Source organism: Astyanax mexicanus, chromosome 11, assembly GCF_023375975.1.
Source record: "Astyanax mexicanus isolate ESR-SI-001 chromosome 11, AstMex3_surface, whole genome shotgun sequence".
Taxonomy (NCBI): Eukaryota; Metazoa; Chordata; class Actinopteri; order Characiformes; family Acestrorhamphidae; genus Astyanax; species Astyanax mexicanus.
Genome location: NC_064418.1, coordinates 45,074,775 through 45,092,500, shown reverse-complemented (window position 1 = coordinate 45,092,500; position 17,726 = coordinate 45,074,775). Strand labels below are relative to the sequence as shown.

Genomic DNA, 17,726 nt, shown 5'->3' with positions numbered 1-17,726 from the left:
CACACCGAGAGGAATGCTGAGATTCCCTCTGAACACGTCCTCACGCCTCAGTGCTGCTGAAGGAGACACTGCGGATCGTTTGATGATGCATTAAGCCTCGTTCTTTTAATCATCCCTCCGTCTTTCTCCCACACTTCCAGTCTTTCTCTTCTCCTCTGCTCCAGATCAAAGGCCTCGGGCCACTCGTCAAACTGATACAGCGCGCTCCGGCCCGTCAGCCGACAACCCGCTGGAGCCCCGCAGACGAAGGGTGTGAGGAGCGTCGGCGGCTGGAGGAACTTTGATGTTGGAGAAGGAAAACCGAAGAGCTTGAGGGAAGAGGCTCGGGGTGGAAATCTCTGACCTCTGAGTGATTCCACTCGTTCAGATTCGTCTGGAGAAGATTCAATGAATCAAATCTCATATATCACTGTGATTCAGTGACTTCTGATGAGATCTGAACTGTTTAGGAGGTTCTGAACATCATCAAACCATCATCAAACAGTTTAACCCAACTCAATGTAATTATTTTGGAAGCTTTAGGACACAGGGACAGGAATATCAAATTTCACCACGACTAAAAGACTCTATATGCATGTGCAGCTCTGGAAGGAAAGAAGAAACCACATAAAAATGATGAGTTTCTTTCATTTTACCAACTTGAAAACCTCTGGAATATAATCAAGAGGAAGATGGATGATCACAAACCATCAAACCACCAAACTGAACTGCTTCAATTTTTGCACCAGGAGTAAAAGCATAAAGTTATGCAAAAGCAGTGTGTAAGACTGGTGGAGGAGAACATGATGCCAAGATGCATGAAAACTGTGATTAAAACCAGAGTTATTCCACCAAATATTGATTTCTGAACTTCTGTTTTCTTTGCATTATTTGAGGTCTGAAAGCTCTGCAACTTTTTTCTTTTGTTTTGTTATTTCAGCCATTTCTCATTTTCTGAAAATAAATGCTCTAAATGACAATATGTTTATTTGGAATTTGGGAGAAATGTTGTCCGTAGTTTATAGAATAAAACAACAATGTTCATTTTACTTAAACATAAACCTATAAATAGCAAAATCAGAGAAACTGATTCAGAAACTGAAGTGGTCTCTTAATTTTTTTCCAGAGCTGTATGTATCAAATACGATTGTTTTTTTGAGTTTTTTGAGTTTGGGTTTAATTTTGAACATAACTTTGGAATCTATACTGCATCATCTGCACTGTCCTAAAAAACATCTCGTATTTCCAAAATAGTAAATTTACTAGAGAAGCAAACATCCTTTAATTTCAATTGAAGTCAATGTAAAATTATTTCATTCTAGGTGCCCTACCATATACCCTATGCAAGTCCTTCACAGTGTGAACGAACAGGCCTGTGTCCTTTGCTAAGATGCACAAAGCACTGCGCTGTTAAGATACCAACACGCCAAAATCAGAGTGCACCTGAGTCTTAGTGAAGAAAAGTATCCCCACAGCATGATGTTACTTTCTGCCACACAAAGCACATTGTATTTAGATTAAAAGTTCAACTTTGGTCTTATCTGACCACAGAACCTTCTTTCACATGTTTGCTGTACAAACAGCACTTCTTGTGTCTTTCTTTCAAAAGTGGCTTCTTCTTGCCACTCTTCCATGATGGATTGTAGAACAGTGCTCTTTGGGATGCTTAAAGCAGGGGATGTGTTTTTATAACCTTATCCTGCTTTAAACTTCTTCTCCACAACTTTATCTCTGACCTAACTGCTGAGATCTTTGGTCTTCATGATGCTGTTTGTCCACTAGTATTCTCTAACACACCACTAAGTTTGATAGAGTACAGCTGTATTTATACTGAGACTAAATTACACACAGCTACAGGACTAACTTATTCAGTGACTTCTGATCACACTTTTCATTTTTTTTTATGTTATAAATATTTTCAAAACAATGCATCATTTTCATTTTACTTCACAAGTATGTGCTACTTCGTGTTGGTTTATCACTTAAAATCTCTATAAAATACATACACAAAGATTGTGGTTGTAAGGTAACAAAATGTGAAAAAAGTTTATAACACACATACCCCTGAGTGCAGTTGGCATGGCAGGGGTGGCACTCGTTATTGGCCTCTGCGTATTTGAAGATGAAGCTGTTGGTTCCCTGAAGGCCGTCGGGACATTTCTCTACACAATTGGGTCCATCCTTAAAGTGGAGACACTTTACACAGTGATCAGGACCCTGAGAGAGAGAGAGAGAGAGAGAGAGAGAGAGAGAGAGAGAGAGAGAAAGAAGAGCAAAGAAGACGCATAAAACACCAGCAACCAGGCCAGGGATAATAACCATCCCTCACTGCCCACACAATGACCATAACAATGAGGCCGGCTGGATTTATAGTAGTAATATAGGCGGGCGGAGGCGGAGGAGAGGGGGCTGCGGGGGGGGACGGGGACACACTGAGTTAGGCTGGATATCAATAACACCACTGTTACCACAACCTCATCAGCGCTGCAGGACAAGCTACAACTCACACTCAACCGGCCTTAGAGAGGGACGGGGCAATAACACAACCTTATATGTACAGAAAAATAGATATTTATAACAGAACGCTTGTTTATGAACCTGTGGAGTAAAGGGTGGAAGGTCTATAAACAGACCTCAGGCCTTATTTTAAGCGATCTATAGCATACATGCATCGTTCAATTGCAGATTGTGCAGCTGGATTTAGTGTGTCTTTAGTGTTGATGTGTCTTTAGTATCAGGAGGGCACAAAATATGTGCTTTGTGTGGCTTGAAATGCACAAAAGGCATGTACTAATTCTCTGAATTGATCATGGGGTATGTTTTGGACGTAACGTGAAATAAACCAATCACTGTGTCACTTAGGAATGGACTCTGATGATTGACTGTTGTCAGGGTTTTAATCGGCCAGTGGAGCTCTGTGAAAATAGACTTTTGAGGGGGTGTAAGATAGCAAAGAGTATCTCGACACACCTAGTGTAGGGTGTACGATGGGGCCCTATATCTTTCTGATAGTAAGAAATAAGTTAAAAAGACTACAAAACAAACTGTATATAAGTTGGGTTCTGTACATTCTGCAAGCCCCCCTCCTATGTTAATAACCCCCAGCGTTTTTCTTAAGAGTTAATGCGTTTTATAGGAGTTATTTCATGATATATAAAGAGGTGTGGCCATGTAGTGATTGACGCACTGAGAGTGAATGGGGACGTCCTGTACATATTGATATACAGTCTATGACACTTTGGCCATTATTTAAGGTTTATTGGTTCATTCAGTTATTAAGACTTGGAATGACCTCTACATTTATAGTCTGTACTGTCACATTTTTTTTTTTTTTTTTCGCTTCGAGGTTGTAGATGTGGGAGTGTAAAGAACCACTTCATTATTTAAAGAACTGTCACATGATATATATTTCTAGAACACTATAACACTAGACTTTCTAGAGTCACAAGTCTAAGTCTCAAGACATCCAGTAGGCTTTCCGTTGGACACCATACCCTTACAAGATAGGTGGACCTCATAAAGTGGCCACTGAACGGAGAAATAAAGTAGATGTTTCTAATAAAGTGGACAATGAGCACAGATCCAGGAAGCTGTTCAGAATGAGGAACCATTGCCCACATTTCCAGCCATGCAGCTCAGATGAAGTGCTCCTCTAAGGCTGGTTCAGCTAGCAGGCGCCATCAATCTCCTCTTTAATGGATCTGTTGCTGAGGCCACCTGCTGCACCGAACCGCTCGCTTCTCTTCTCAGAGACAAATCTGTTTGGATTCCATCATCTATCAGGACGCAAGACATTTTTTAAACTGCTTAATTGTTTCTGCAGGCATCCACTTTCCCCGCAGTCGGATCCTGCAGCCTTTCGGTTCTGGAAGAAAGACATTTATTTACATTGATGGCATCTGGCAGATGCTCTTATCCAGAGCGTCTAACGATTGAATCGTGTTACAGACAAAAGCAAACTCAGGGTTAGGAGTCTATCTATCTATCTATCTATCTATCTATCTATCTATCTATCTATCTATCTATCTATCTATCTATCTATCTATCTATCTATCTATCCATCCATCCATCCATCCATCCATCCATCCATCCATCCATCCATCCATCCATCCATCCATCCATCTCTTCAAGTGCAGTCAAAGAGACCATCAAAAATGTCTGATGAAACTGGCCCTCATCAAGAGTTATCTCTGTTGTACAGGGTACGTTTATAAGAGTTACTAGCCTCAGAAACTGCAAGTTAATTGTCCAAACTTTTCACTGGGATTGTAGGTAGTTTATTGTGTCACCAATTTAGCTTTTTTTAAATATATTTTAACAAAATGTAAGTCTGGAAGTTGTTCTTTACTATGTTAAAAAAAATAAAAATAAATAAATAAATCCTTGGAACAAAATCTGAAATGGAATTAGTAAATAACTTCTAAAGACTTCCACAGATGTTCGGAGGTATGATTGTGACAACTGGTATACATTCATACTAAATATGAATCCTGATATATAGAAGTATATTAGTCATTTCTAAAACACACTATTAGGACAAAAGTACTGAGAAACTTGCTCATTTAGTGTTTCTTCTAAAACTAAGTATTAAAAAGAGTTGTTTTAGCCCTACTTTAGTTGAAATAACTGTCTATATCATACAGAAAAAAGAGCATTGTTTGAGAGTGAGGATTTGATTGCATTCAGCAACAATATTCTAACTGAAGTCAGAATGTTGGAATTACTGGATAGAGCTCCAGAGTCTATCTACCTGACCAGGCATTAGGAATGGAGCCAATATATTCATATTCATCTGCCTCAGAGAGTCCTATTCTTCTGGCAATACTTCTCCACAGGGACTAGACAAGCTGTGTGTCTGTGCATTTGCACATCTGTCAGCAATGGGTGCAACTTATAAAAGTAGCTGACTGAATTGATTTAAAAGAGTGTCCACAAATATTTAGAGTGATTTACAGTTATTATATGAGGGAAAAAGCATCCCCACAGCACGGTGCTGCCACCACCATGTTTCAGTTTTGGGATGGTGTGTTCAGGATGATGAGCAATGCAACACAAAGCACTTTTAGGCCACTTTTAGGGATTTAGGCCAAAAAAAAAAAAAAAAAAAAAAAACTTTGGTCTCATCTGACCACAGCAACTTGTTCTACATGTTTGCTGTACGAACAGCACTTCTTATGTCTTTCTTTCAAACGTGACTTTCCTCTTGAAACTATTCCATAAATGCCAGATCTGTGGAGTGCACCTGAGCTGTGGATTTCTGCAGCTCCTCCAGAGTGACCATGGGCCTCTTGGCTGCTCCTCTGACTAGTGCTCTCCTTGCTCAATCTGTCGGTTTGGGTGGACCATGGCCATGTCTTGGTAGGTTTGCAGTTGTAGAATACAAGTTTCCATTTTTGGATGATGGATTGAACAGGGTCTAGGCAAGCTGTGTGTCTGTGCATTTGCACATCTGTGTAAGCAATGGGTGCAACTAATAAAAGTAGCTGACTGCAGTGTTTTTTTTTTTTTTAAAGGGCGTCCACAAACATTTAGAGTGAGTTTCAGTGATTATATGGGACACACTGCAGTTTAATTGTTAGACTCTCAGGTGGGTTTGTACGGATTCTTGTGATTTATTGAACCAGATATATATATATATATATATATATATATATATATATATATATATATATATATATATATATATATATATAAATGTAATGAAATATAAAATTGATTACTCTGTGGGCTGTGGAGAAGTTTGGCTGAACTCTGGAAGATTACACCCTGTCAGCTGGACTCTCTCACAGTTTCTCAGACTGATGAAAAGGCCAGAGTTCCAGGATGGACATCACCTCCTCTCTCTCTCTCTCTCTCTCTCTCTCTCTCTCTCACACACACACACACTCACACACACACTCAAACCACAGGTTAAGCAGCACTAGAGCCTCCGGTTCCTGTTTAATCCCCACTGCACTGAGCAATAAAGCACACTCTTCAAGTTGGACTGGCGAAAAAAGCCCACTTATAAACTCCTTCAGCCCCGACTGCAGTCGAGCATTTTAATGTACATTACGACAAACTGGCGGGGTTAGAAGACTAATGTGCCAAAAGTCACAGGACAGCAGTATGTACATTCGTGTGGTGCAGTGGATAACACCATCGCCTGCTTGTGAGTCTCCACATCATGTGAATGACTGGAGTTCAGTTCCTGCTCTGGGTGACTATACTGTGATACACCATTAAGAGTCCTTGGGCAAGACTCCTAACACTACATTGGCTGAACTCTGTAATAGAAAAAAAAAAACATAAAAGTCACTCTGGATAAAAACGTCAGATAAATGCTATAAATACGAATGTAATTGAAATTGTGAATAGTCACTTTCAAGTGAAATCATACGATAATTGTAAAATATAGCAAAATAAGCTTTAAAACCTGATTTCCAGGGCATATGAGACATATAAAGATGGGCGGAGCTACACATTCACATACTGCAACCAGCCAGCAGAGGCACTAGACCTGTGGTAAATTCACTTTTAAGAGATGTTGTGCTGCCCATGCTTTTCTACAGTTATTAAATTCAACATACAGCTCTGTAAAAAATTTAAAGACTTCAGTTCCTGAATCAGTTTCTCTGATTTTGCTATTTATAGGTATATGTTTGAGTAAAATGAACTTTGTTGTTTTATTCTATAAACTATATTCTATAAACAACATTTCTCCCAAATTCCAAACACAAATATTGTCATTTATTAGAGCATTTATTTGCAGAAAATGAGAAATGGCTGAAATAACAAAAGAAAAGATGCAGAGCTTTCATAACCTCAAATAATTGCAAAAAGTTTTACATGCATCTTGGCATCATGTTCGCCTCCACCAGTCTTACACACTGCTTTTGGATAACTTTATGCCTTTACTCCTGGTACAAACATTTAAGCAGTTCAGTTTGGTTTGATGGCTTGTGATCATCCATTTTCCTCTTAATTATATTTCAGAGGTTTTTAATGGTCTCTTATTTTTATCCAGAGCTGTATTTGGGGAATACGTGGTATCTATGTTGGGTTATATTTTCTGTAATATAAAGTATAAAAATGATCCAATCGTATAAATCAATTACAAAGAAAGAAAGAAAGAAAGAACTAAATCAATGAATCAATGAACTAAAACTGGTTTTGAGCTGCCAGCATCTACTCGTCCACTGATGCTAATGGGTAAAGACTGACTACCATAGTAGAGACCTGGGGACATGAGAGTGTGTGTGTGTGTGTGTGTGTGAAGGATCATGCTGGTATCATGAACTCCCATAAAGCTTCTAAACCGTTGTGTTATCTGAAAGACCTCCTTGCGTGACTAGACTGGAAAACATCCACCGGGCTTCAGAGCTTTGCAGAAACACACACACACACACACACTCACACACTTGGCACACACACCTACGTTTAACCCATATCACTTTAGGCAGTTTAGAAAAAAAAAGTGGGAGTGTGTAATTCTTATCACCCTCATAGAAGTTAAATCAGCTAATTCATCTCCCTCCACCGACCCCACCGCTGCTCTTTTGGCCAGGATTAGCCAACTTAAGCTACTCGCGCACTAAATTAACGAGAGGCAAAATCAATCCCACAGCAACAAAAGTACATTTCAGCTGGGGATTCAATTAATCAAGGGTTGTGTGTGTGTGTGTGTGTGTGTGTGTGCATGTGTGTGTGTGTTTTATGCTCCAATCCAGAGCTGTATGTAGTCGGACCCAAATGAGACTCAAATGCACGTAAGCACTCAGCAAATCCAGCCTACAGTACATTACAGTGTTTTTAAGCATTTAAAACTAATTCAGTTAAAGAATTCAGTGTAACGCTTAATAATACAGCCCGCATTTTAGAGGGTAAGTATCAGTGTATCACGTTACTTTGAAAAGGTAATTAGTTATAGTTACTAGTTACTTCTCCAAAAAAGTAACTGAGTTACTAACTGAGTTACTCCACTACAAAAGTAACTAGTTACCAGTAAAAGTAACTATTGCTTTACTTTTGTGTTACTCGTCCCCGTAAACCACACCCCCCCTCACCTTCTCAGAGCTTGTTTCATAAGCCAGATGAATAGAGTGCACGACAGCAAAGACAAGTACCTGCATAGAGGTTTGTCCATGACAAATTTTTCGTTCTGGGACATAATGTGAACTCGACGTGCAGATTTTAACCTTTGACCTCAGTGAGTTTGAAATAGTGTGGGTATTTCCATCTGGAAAAGGCTGTTTTGCCACTGGAGTCCTCCTCACTCACCATCTCTCGCTATGCGCTTTAAACACCCGCCACAATGCATGCGCTCTAAACACCCACCCACCTGTTTTCTCTGATTGGCTAAAGACGCAATCTTACTATACTTTAGCCCATCATTGTGTTCCGGCAGCGCCAGGCGACGGCAGCAGCTGGCTAGCTCTCCGGCGAACGTGTAGACTTTTTTGTTTATATTTCTGTTTTCTTGTGCACCTACTTGCACATACTTCCAGAATGTGCAAACCTATCATCGCCTACAACAAAGAAACGCTGCTAGACATCGGTAAGCGCTGTAAGGACATAACTTTTAGCTTACCGTTTGCTGATACCACGCTGGACATTGTCCGCCCCAGCAGACCGCTGCCGTGCTCGGCCCCGCATCCGACCGGAAGAAGCAGGCGGCGGGCACGCGAGCGTAGCCAGAGGCGGGGGAAGCGAGCTGGTGTCCGAGTGCGGCTAGCTAAGCTAGCTAGCATACCACTTCCCACGCTGTTGCTCGCACATGTCCGATCACTAGAGAACAAACTGGACGAACTGAGACTCCGGCTCACTACTGATCGCCAAACCAGAAACAGCTGTGCTCTCATTTTCACAGAAACCTGACTCCACAATGGCATCCCGGACTCTGCCATCAAGCTAGACGGGCTAACAGCTCACCGCGGTGATCGGACGTCCGCATCTCTAAAAACAAAAGGAGGCGGACTCTGTGTGTTTGTAAACAACCGCTGGTGCACCAACTCCGCTGTTATTGAGCACTGCTGCTCCCCGGACCTGGAGTACATGGCGGTGAGATGCCGGCCCTTCTACCTCCCCCGGGAATTTAACGGAACTTTAATTTGGGCTGTTTACATCCCCCCTCAAAGCGATGCTAAGCTAGCGCTAGCCACACTGGCTAATGCTATCAATAAGCTGCAGTCCCGTTACCCAGAGGCTGCGCTCATTATCGCTGGAGATTTCAACCAGACTGATCTCAGGTCAGTCTGCCACAGACTCTACCAACACATCTCCTGTCCTACACGAGGGGAAAATACGCTTGATCACGTCTACACAAACATTACGGATGCTTACAACTCCACTCCTCTGCCTCCATTTGGTAAGAGTGATCACATTTCACTTCTCCTGAAACCCACATACAAGCAGCTGCTGAAGCGGGTGAAAGCAAAGACAGTGCGTGTATGGCCAGAGGGGGCAGAGTCAATGCTACAAGACTGCTTTGAGTGTGCGGACTGGGATATGTTCAAAACTGCAGCCACCAGGGACTCACTTGTGGATGTTAATGAATATGCATCTTCTGTCACCACGTTCATCAAGAAGTGTGTGGATGATGTGACTGAAAAGAAACAAATCCGCACATTTCCAAACCAAAAGCCATGGATGAACAGTGAAGTCCGCAGTCTGCTGAAAGCTCGTGATGCTGCCTTCAAATCTGGCAACAGTGAAGACCTCAAAGCTGCCAGACACAACCTAAAGGTTGGCATCAGAGCTGCCAAACGCACACACAGCTCTCAGATCGCAGCATACTTCAATGCCAACTCAGACCCCAGACGCATGTGGCAAGGAATCCAAGCAGTCACTGATTACAAGAGCCAAGCCAACAGCCCTACTTGCTCGGACGCCTCCCTTCCTGCAGAACTGAATAACTTTTATGCCCGGTTTGAGAACACTGTTCAGGCATGTCCACCTATCACTGCCCTGCCCTCTGCCACAGATGAGCCACTCATACTGGCTACAGAAGAGGTGAGGAAAGCACTGAAGCGGGTCTCTACTCGGAAAGCAACTGGTCCAGATGGTATCCCGGGTAGAGTTCTAAAAGCTTGCGGCCCCCTTCACGGACCTCTTCAATGTCTCCCTGGCACAGTCCACAGTTCCTGACTGCTTAAAAGCCACAACAATCATCCCTGTTCCGAAGAAATCCTCCATCTCCTGTCAACGTATATATTATAATTAGTGCAAGCCCAGAATAAGGTAGCTTTGGGCAACAGACAAAACAAAGATGGTAAGTAAGGGAGCGGCTACACCCAATATGCAGATATATGGTACCAGGAACCAATAGGAAAGCTGCATGAACCAACACTGTAGAAAGAGCTAAAAGTTGGTTGAAATCACATTTTTTCATTGGCTCAACAAACCTTTTTAAGTTTTCCGGTTGAAAACAATGGAGTTGTACTGGCCGGTGAGTTCACTCAACTTAATAACATTAGTTCTTCTGACTAAAACACAGAATTACTTTTTGGAGTGTTGGTGACTCACGCAGCTGAAAGTAATCCCCTTTAGTTTTTGCTCCTTGTTATTATTAACTGCTATGCGTCGGTTAAAAAGTGTTTAGCCCAATGCGCCCACGGTTTTAAAGTTGTAAAAAGTACTCCAGTCTTTTCTAACTTGCTGCCTATCACTCTACCTCTCTGCATTTTCAAATCTTCACACTTTCATTTTTTTTAACCAATAACTTAAAAACGTAAGTTGAATAAACTTGGGTAATCCAGACGTGGACGCTAAATTCAAAGTCCTAGAGGTTCTAAAGTACATGGAAGTGGGTAAATGGAGCTCCCAACTACCCACCTACCTCAGCTCACCCGAGCTTTTAGAGTGAAATCAATAAAAATTGGATTTTAAAGTAAGAGACTGATGAGACCTTCACTACCCCTCTCAGACTGGACCTTTAGGGAGTGTGGTTGGAGTTACAGTACCTCAGATCTATGACTTGTCTGAGGGTTTGAGTTTGTATTGCAGGACTTTAGAGCATCAGATGTATCGTTTGAGGAGCTAAGTGTTCCCAGGTAAGAAGAAAAAGAGTCTAAAAAGTTGGACTCACCGGTCCAGTGCAGGTCAGACCATCATCATCGGCTTTCTGACACTGAGCATCACATTCCAGACACACTGAGCCGTTAGCGAACTCCCGTACATCCCTGCAAAAAAGAAAATAAAGAAAAAAAAGAGACCAACAGTGTTAAAGAATGTCATATTACACAAAGTTATTGTGATTGCAATATTTTACCTCCTTATAAAGTAATTATGAGTATTTGTTACCCTCTAAAAGAGGATCCGGCTCAGTTTTACTGAACGCGAGCAGCTGGTGGAGCAATGGAGACTTCAGAAGAGAAAACTCAGACCTCAGTAACTCATTTACTAATAGTAAAACCTCAGAAACGAAGTAGTGAAGCAAGTTCTGAAGCCAAAAGGGCACGATAGAGTCGGCACTTAAACCAGGATTAAAATCGGATTGGCGTTTGAACATTAGAGAAAGCTCCGCAGTTTATCTTTCTACACTGAACATAACCTGGAATCGGATTCATCTGCTCTGAAAGGAGACGGCATCACACCTGCCCTGTTTAAAATGATTCTTCCGCATGCTCGGTGCAATTACCCATCTTCACCAGAGAGGGCCCTCAATTCCCCCAAATGCCGAAATGTACAGACATCAGCTTTAAAATACTAGCGCATGTCTAAAATTTTGAATATCATTGAAAAGTTACTTTATTTCAATGATTCAGTTCAAAATGTGAAACTCATATATTATATACTAGATGTATTGCACACAGAGTGATCTATTTTAAAGGGATTTCTTTTTTTATTGTTGATGATTATGGATTACAGCCAATGAAAACCCAAAAATCTGTGTCGCAGAAAACTGGAATATTATATCAGACCAATTGGTACTTTTGGCAGTGTGGGCAGTGTGCCAAGTCCTGCTGGAAAATGAAATCCACATCTCTATAAAAGTTGTCAGCAGAGGTAAGCATGAAGTGCTGTAAAATCTACTGGATATCAAATTCATCAGTTAAGACAACACTTCCCAAACTGCATTTAGCCTGCTTTAATTTTCTCAATTTATTCTGCTCCTCCACTCTACAGGAATATTTACTGCCCTAAATAGTCTTTAATCTGGAACGCTGGATCCCCTCATGCTGTTAAAGTGAGATCCCCCATTGTTCATGAGGCCAGCATGAAAAAATCCTATCATATACAGTTGTTTATCCCAAAGTTTCTCAAACCAGTCATCACGGCCCACCCGGACGGCCTACATATTATTATTCTTTAATTTAATTATTATATTCGCAGGAAAAAAATGAAACATGCAGACCATCTGGACAGCCCTTTAGGACATGTTTGAGAACCACTGGTTGATCTAAAAAAAGAAAACATTGAGAAAAACAAGGCATCTATATAGGATTTTTCTTTCTGATAAAATTCAGTTTAAACAAATGAGATTAACACAAGTGTTTAACACTTTACTTCCTCACCACATCAGAATATGTAAGGTAATAAAGGTTGAAGCCCAGCTGCTGAAGAACTGTGCAGCAGCAGAGTGGAGCTCCTGTTCCGTCTAGAGCTTCCACTGTAACAAGAATCCACGAAGTGTATGAGTTTGACTGGGAAGCTACACTCATGTAGGAGGTAATCTATTGGATGTATGGAAGAAATGTATCTCTATATGAGAACAGGGTAAAAGGAGGACTGGAGTCTGTACCATATTTTCCATACTATAAGGCGCATTTAAAATCCTTTAATTTTCCCCAAAAAATCTACAGTGTACCTTATATATGAATTTTACCGGTCAGGTTGTAAGGAGCAGTAAACCAGTCCCTCCAGCACTAGGGCTAACCAGGGCTGGCTAAGCACTTGCTAACTGTTGTTAGCACTCACCCTTGGACACACTTTACTTAACCAAATAAACAGTTTTCAGGAGAAAAATCTCTGTAGATTAACAACAAGCACTCATTTGACATTGACTTTCTCTTTTTATCCCATTTTCTTACCAATTTACAAATCCAATTACCCAACACACTCATTAGGACTCCTCCCCTAGGAGGGTGAAGACTAGCACATGCCTCCTTTGATACAAGTGAAGTAAGCCTCTTTTTGAACTTCTTCTGAGGCAGCATTGCCGAGTAGCATCACAGCGCTAATGCTCGGAGGAAAGCGCAGCGACTCGGTTCTGATACATCAGCTCACAGATGCAGCCTTGTGCTGATCCACATCACCCTAGGAGGGATGAGGGGAAAGAGCGCCATCTACTGTACCTACCCAGAGAGAGCAAGACCAATTGTGCTCTCTCAAGGCTCTGGCAGCTGATGATAAGCTACATAAACAGGACTCGAACCAGCAATCTTCTGATCCTAGTGGCAGCGCCTTAGTCTGCTGAATTAGAAGGGAAACATGGCGACACACTTGTTCACTTCAAGTGTGCATTCTTACTAGTGTTTACTAGTGAGCCTTGTGTATAAAAATAGACCAGAAAATAGACGTTCATTGATAGTGCACATTATAATTCGATGCACCTGTAATGTCTCACATTTCATCCACCAAACAGCTTTTCCCCACCACTGCCCCTTCAGTGACAATTCAATGCTCCACCTCCCCTGAATACTGATACCTGGACCTCGTTCCCTGCCTATATAATCCTCACTTCTGTTCAGCTCCCTGTGCAACATTGTACCTTCTACGTGCCTTTACTCTACCAAAACTATTGATAATACTATCTCTGATAAGCCCTGTTTGGGGAGTTTGCTAGTCTGTTTTCTTGTTTCTGCTAGCTTACTAGCTTTCTTGAGTTTAAGTGGTACGTTTTGGTGTATCTCGTTGACTGATTTGTGCTTCCTTGTGCCTTCAGAATTGTACTATCTTGATTAAAATCTGCTAAAGTGTCTTTCAGTGTCATCTGTGCACATTGCTCCCAGCACCTTATGTAGAAAAAAAAAAACCCAAAAAACAGAAAATGCATCAAATCTGGTCACTTCTGACCACAAACACACGAACTTCCCACTTTAACTTCAAGCTAAAAGTCCTTCTAATTCCATCAAACAGCCCACAAACCTCCAAAAGTCCAGCAGCAGTGGTCACTAATAAAAGTCACTCTAAAGCACTCTGAAGGCTAAAGCACTGTAACTCCAGGGTAGAACACCCATTTGAGAGAGAACTAGAGAAAAAAGTCTGGCACGGATTTGATTAGGAACACTTCCAAAGAGAGACAAGAGTGGCGGTGAGGAGAAGAAAGAAAGAAAGCAAGAAAGCGACAGAAAGAGAGAGAGAGAGAGAGAGAGAGAGAGAGAGAGAAAAGAAAGAAAGAGAGAGAGTAAAAGGGCGAGAGAATGAGTGACTGCCACGCCGCTCAGTCACTTTCTATTAAACGCCGCCTTGTCTCTACGGGCGAGCGAATGAAATAAGAATTAATTATGCTTTATCGGGGAAGCCCAAACCATGCTGCCTGGTCCTGATGAAAGGTTTGGAAGGACCATGTTATCATTTAGAGGCTTTTATTCCCCGCCGCACGGAGAGCGGGACTTCAAGAGCTCCGTAGAGGAGCAGGGCTGCTTTAGTCCACTCTCTCCCGGCACTGACCACTTCATAAAGCAGCCAGCGGTAACACAAAAGACCCTGAGATACCCACAGCCACACTGCTGCTTTAGGATCCACAAGAAAACCATGAAGAACTCAGGGAGTGAGCAGCCAAAAGTCAGAACATTTATGCTTCCTGGTCAATTTACTGGAATCTTTTGCCTTGTAGGTGCACATTGGTGGTGCACAGTTATTCCCTACTCCTTTATTTTATTCTGCGTATTTATCTTTTCTATTTTATTATTGTGTTTTTATTTCATTTTATTTTGTCTTTATATTTATCTATTTTAAATTATCTTTGGGTGTAAACTGGACCATGAGATCGCAATTTCATTCCACCTCATGCATCGCGTATGATGTGAAATGACAATAAAAACTCTTTGAATCCTCAAATCCTGTTCAGGTCATGTATGCTCACCATCTTCTAGATCAGCCTCTTTATTATCGATGATTTATGACCACAGTGCTACTTCTGATTGGACATTTTTGGATGGTGGACACAGTATCAACCTAGCAAAAGTACTGGGTGGTGTACAAATCTCAACAACATATTGGGCCCTATCGTACACCCTGCGTACACCCAAGGTGCACTGCAATGCTCATTGCTATGTTACACCCCTTCAACAGTCTATGTTCACAAATAAATCTACATTGATGGGCGTGGAGGTCTGGAAGTCAGGTGTGTTCAGGTAAATTTCTGGCTTTTTTCTATCTTGGTTGTGGGAAATACAGGTGCGCCACTGACAGATTAAAAGCCTGACAACAGTCAACAGTCTCTATTAGGGAGATGGACTTTACAAAGTGTCCAGTAAGTGGGAGTACAGGGAAGGTGTTTCTAATAAAGTGGGTTACAAGTGCTTGATTAAGACAAATCACAAGCAAACCCTGAAAGCAAACCCTTTCCTGTGAACTCACATGCAGAGTGCTGGGTGGGAGAGGTGAGAGCAGGCAAAAAACGTGACTAAAGATGTCCCGATCCGATCGAAATAAAATAATAAAGATAATTTCACTTCCTAAGATTTTTTTATTCATGTATTTATTTATTTAACAATATATATATATATATATATATATTTATGTATTTATTCATTTATTTGCAGTGCATTCATACCATTAGCTCTGAATGAGATTGAGTGCTCTGTCACACAAAAGAAAAAAAAAAACAAAAAAAACAACAAAAAAAAAAACGTAGTGCATCCCACAAAGAATGCCTTGCTTGTAATGTTTAATACTCCAATAAAAGCATAAAAGCATGGCTGCTTACAAAAAGCACAGGTTCTTCCTGTTTGTCTGTTTTACTTAATAACGTTATCTACTGTAAAATAAATGAGGTTAGTCTAATTACCATTGCATTATAATGCCTTATTTATCTCCTTTAGAGTTATACGTGTTAAGTACACATCTGAGTACATGTGTGTAGATTAATATACTCCTATTATAGATGCTAATATAGTGCAATACAGCTGAAGCAGACAAACATTAAGAATTATTATACTTATAACATAATACATACATTATTCAGCAACTACTGCTGAAATAGATTACCTTCCTGACTAATAGTTTATCTTACAAAATATGATATTTTTGATTGTTTTACAAGACTAAAATGTATAAATCTGGCTTATTTTTGTCAGATATTGAATTTTAAAAGTCTCAGACTGTGATAAAAAAAAAAAACTAACAAAAAAAAAAACAATAAATGCTAGATCGGGACATGGTTAGACAGGTGAGTGTGCCGGTGGGTTTGGAACGCAGCCCGTGCCGTACCTCTCCACACCTGCCTCCCGCTTCTCCAGCACGTACGGCCTGGTAAGCTGCTCGGGCCTAGAGCCAGCCATTCTGCAAAGGCAAAAGAGTCAGGTCGGGATACACACACACACACACACACACGCACGCACACACACACACACACACACACACACACACACACACACGTGCATACATGCTCCGAGGCCTTGCCACAGATGGCTTCTGATGTGCTGCTGCTGATTTGCATCAGTCAGCCGCTGACTGCAAGGCTAAGAGCAGACCTTCACTTCCCTCCAAACACACACAGTCCTGACAAACGACACCCGGCACAGCATCCACCACCTCCTTACACTTCTTACACTAGTGTCTGCACAACTGCTCTAATGGTGAGGGCTTGACTGAATCATAAAAACACTAAAAATAACAAGTAAAATTACAAATTCACTTGAAAAATATGATTTAAATGTAAAAAGAAATGTAAATTAGTCATTCTTTACAAATGTACACTTTAGGAATGACTGTGGATGTCTTGTTACTTTTATATTGTATGTTTTAATTAAAATACTATTTAAAATGAAGGTAGATTTAGAGTTAGACTATCAAAAATCAATTACTATCATACATCTAGTGTAAAATTAACAGATCATTTTAGTAAAAGAACATCATACTAATGAATTGTTTTGCAGTGATAGATGAAACCAGGAATTCTGTGCTGTTTACCAAAGTGGCTGCAACTAAATATCAAACCATATGCTGGAAACCAGGATATATTTGCTTATTTTAAGTTTAAATTACTTAGAAGACAAAATATAGCCTAAAATTTAAGTGAGACTGATTAAGGTAATTGTTCCTAAAACAACCAAAAGGGAAAGGAAAAAAAAAAAAAACATTTATTGCCTTGAAATGAGATCATTTCACTTGCTTGGATTTATTTATTTATTTTTTTTGCAGTGCTATCATATCATTCGCTCTGAAGGAGGTCAAGTGCTCCATCAAAAAAAAAAAAAAAAAAAAAAACATAGCGCATCCAACAAGAAATAAACACCTTGTCTTTTATACTCCGACAAAAGCATGGACGGTCTGTACGGTCTTTACTACATTAGCTGCGGTCCAATCTGAAGGGAGCTGCCCAACTAGGCAGCATTTTCAGGCAGCATAGGCGCGCTCCCGAGAAAAGGACTGTCCCATTCGGAAGGTGGCATGTGCTGCCTACCTGGGCAGCTGCCTTATTTTACCCCGATTCTGAAGGCAGCGTGAGATGTATCCTTCACGGCGAAGGCAATCCCATGATGCATTTCACCAGCTCAGAGTTCCAGCGCTCAGATTTAAAAACATGGCGGACGGAGCCAGCACTGCGAGGGAGTTTCTGTACAAATGTAAGTAATTCCCTCCTGTATTTCCACTCACCG

At 40.9% G+C, this 17,726-nt stretch overlaps 1 protein-coding gene across 1 annotated transcript in view; it reads right to left on the bottom strand.

The window, feature by feature from the left end:
• LOC103033543 (receptor tyrosine-protein kinase erbB-4) overlaps positions 1-17,726 on the bottom strand; it is a 555,493-nt gene that overhangs the window by 80,548 nt on the left and 457,219 nt on the right. Inside the window, exons 14-15 of the mRNA XM_022680070.2 lie at positions 11,045-11,138; positions 2,042-2,196 (exon numbers count right to left, since the gene is read on the bottom strand). Coding sequence (XP_022535791.1) covers positions 2,042-2,196; positions 11,045-11,138 — 249 coding nt within the window. The remainder of the gene's footprint in view (positions 1-2,041; positions 2,197-11,044; positions 11,139-17,726) is intronic.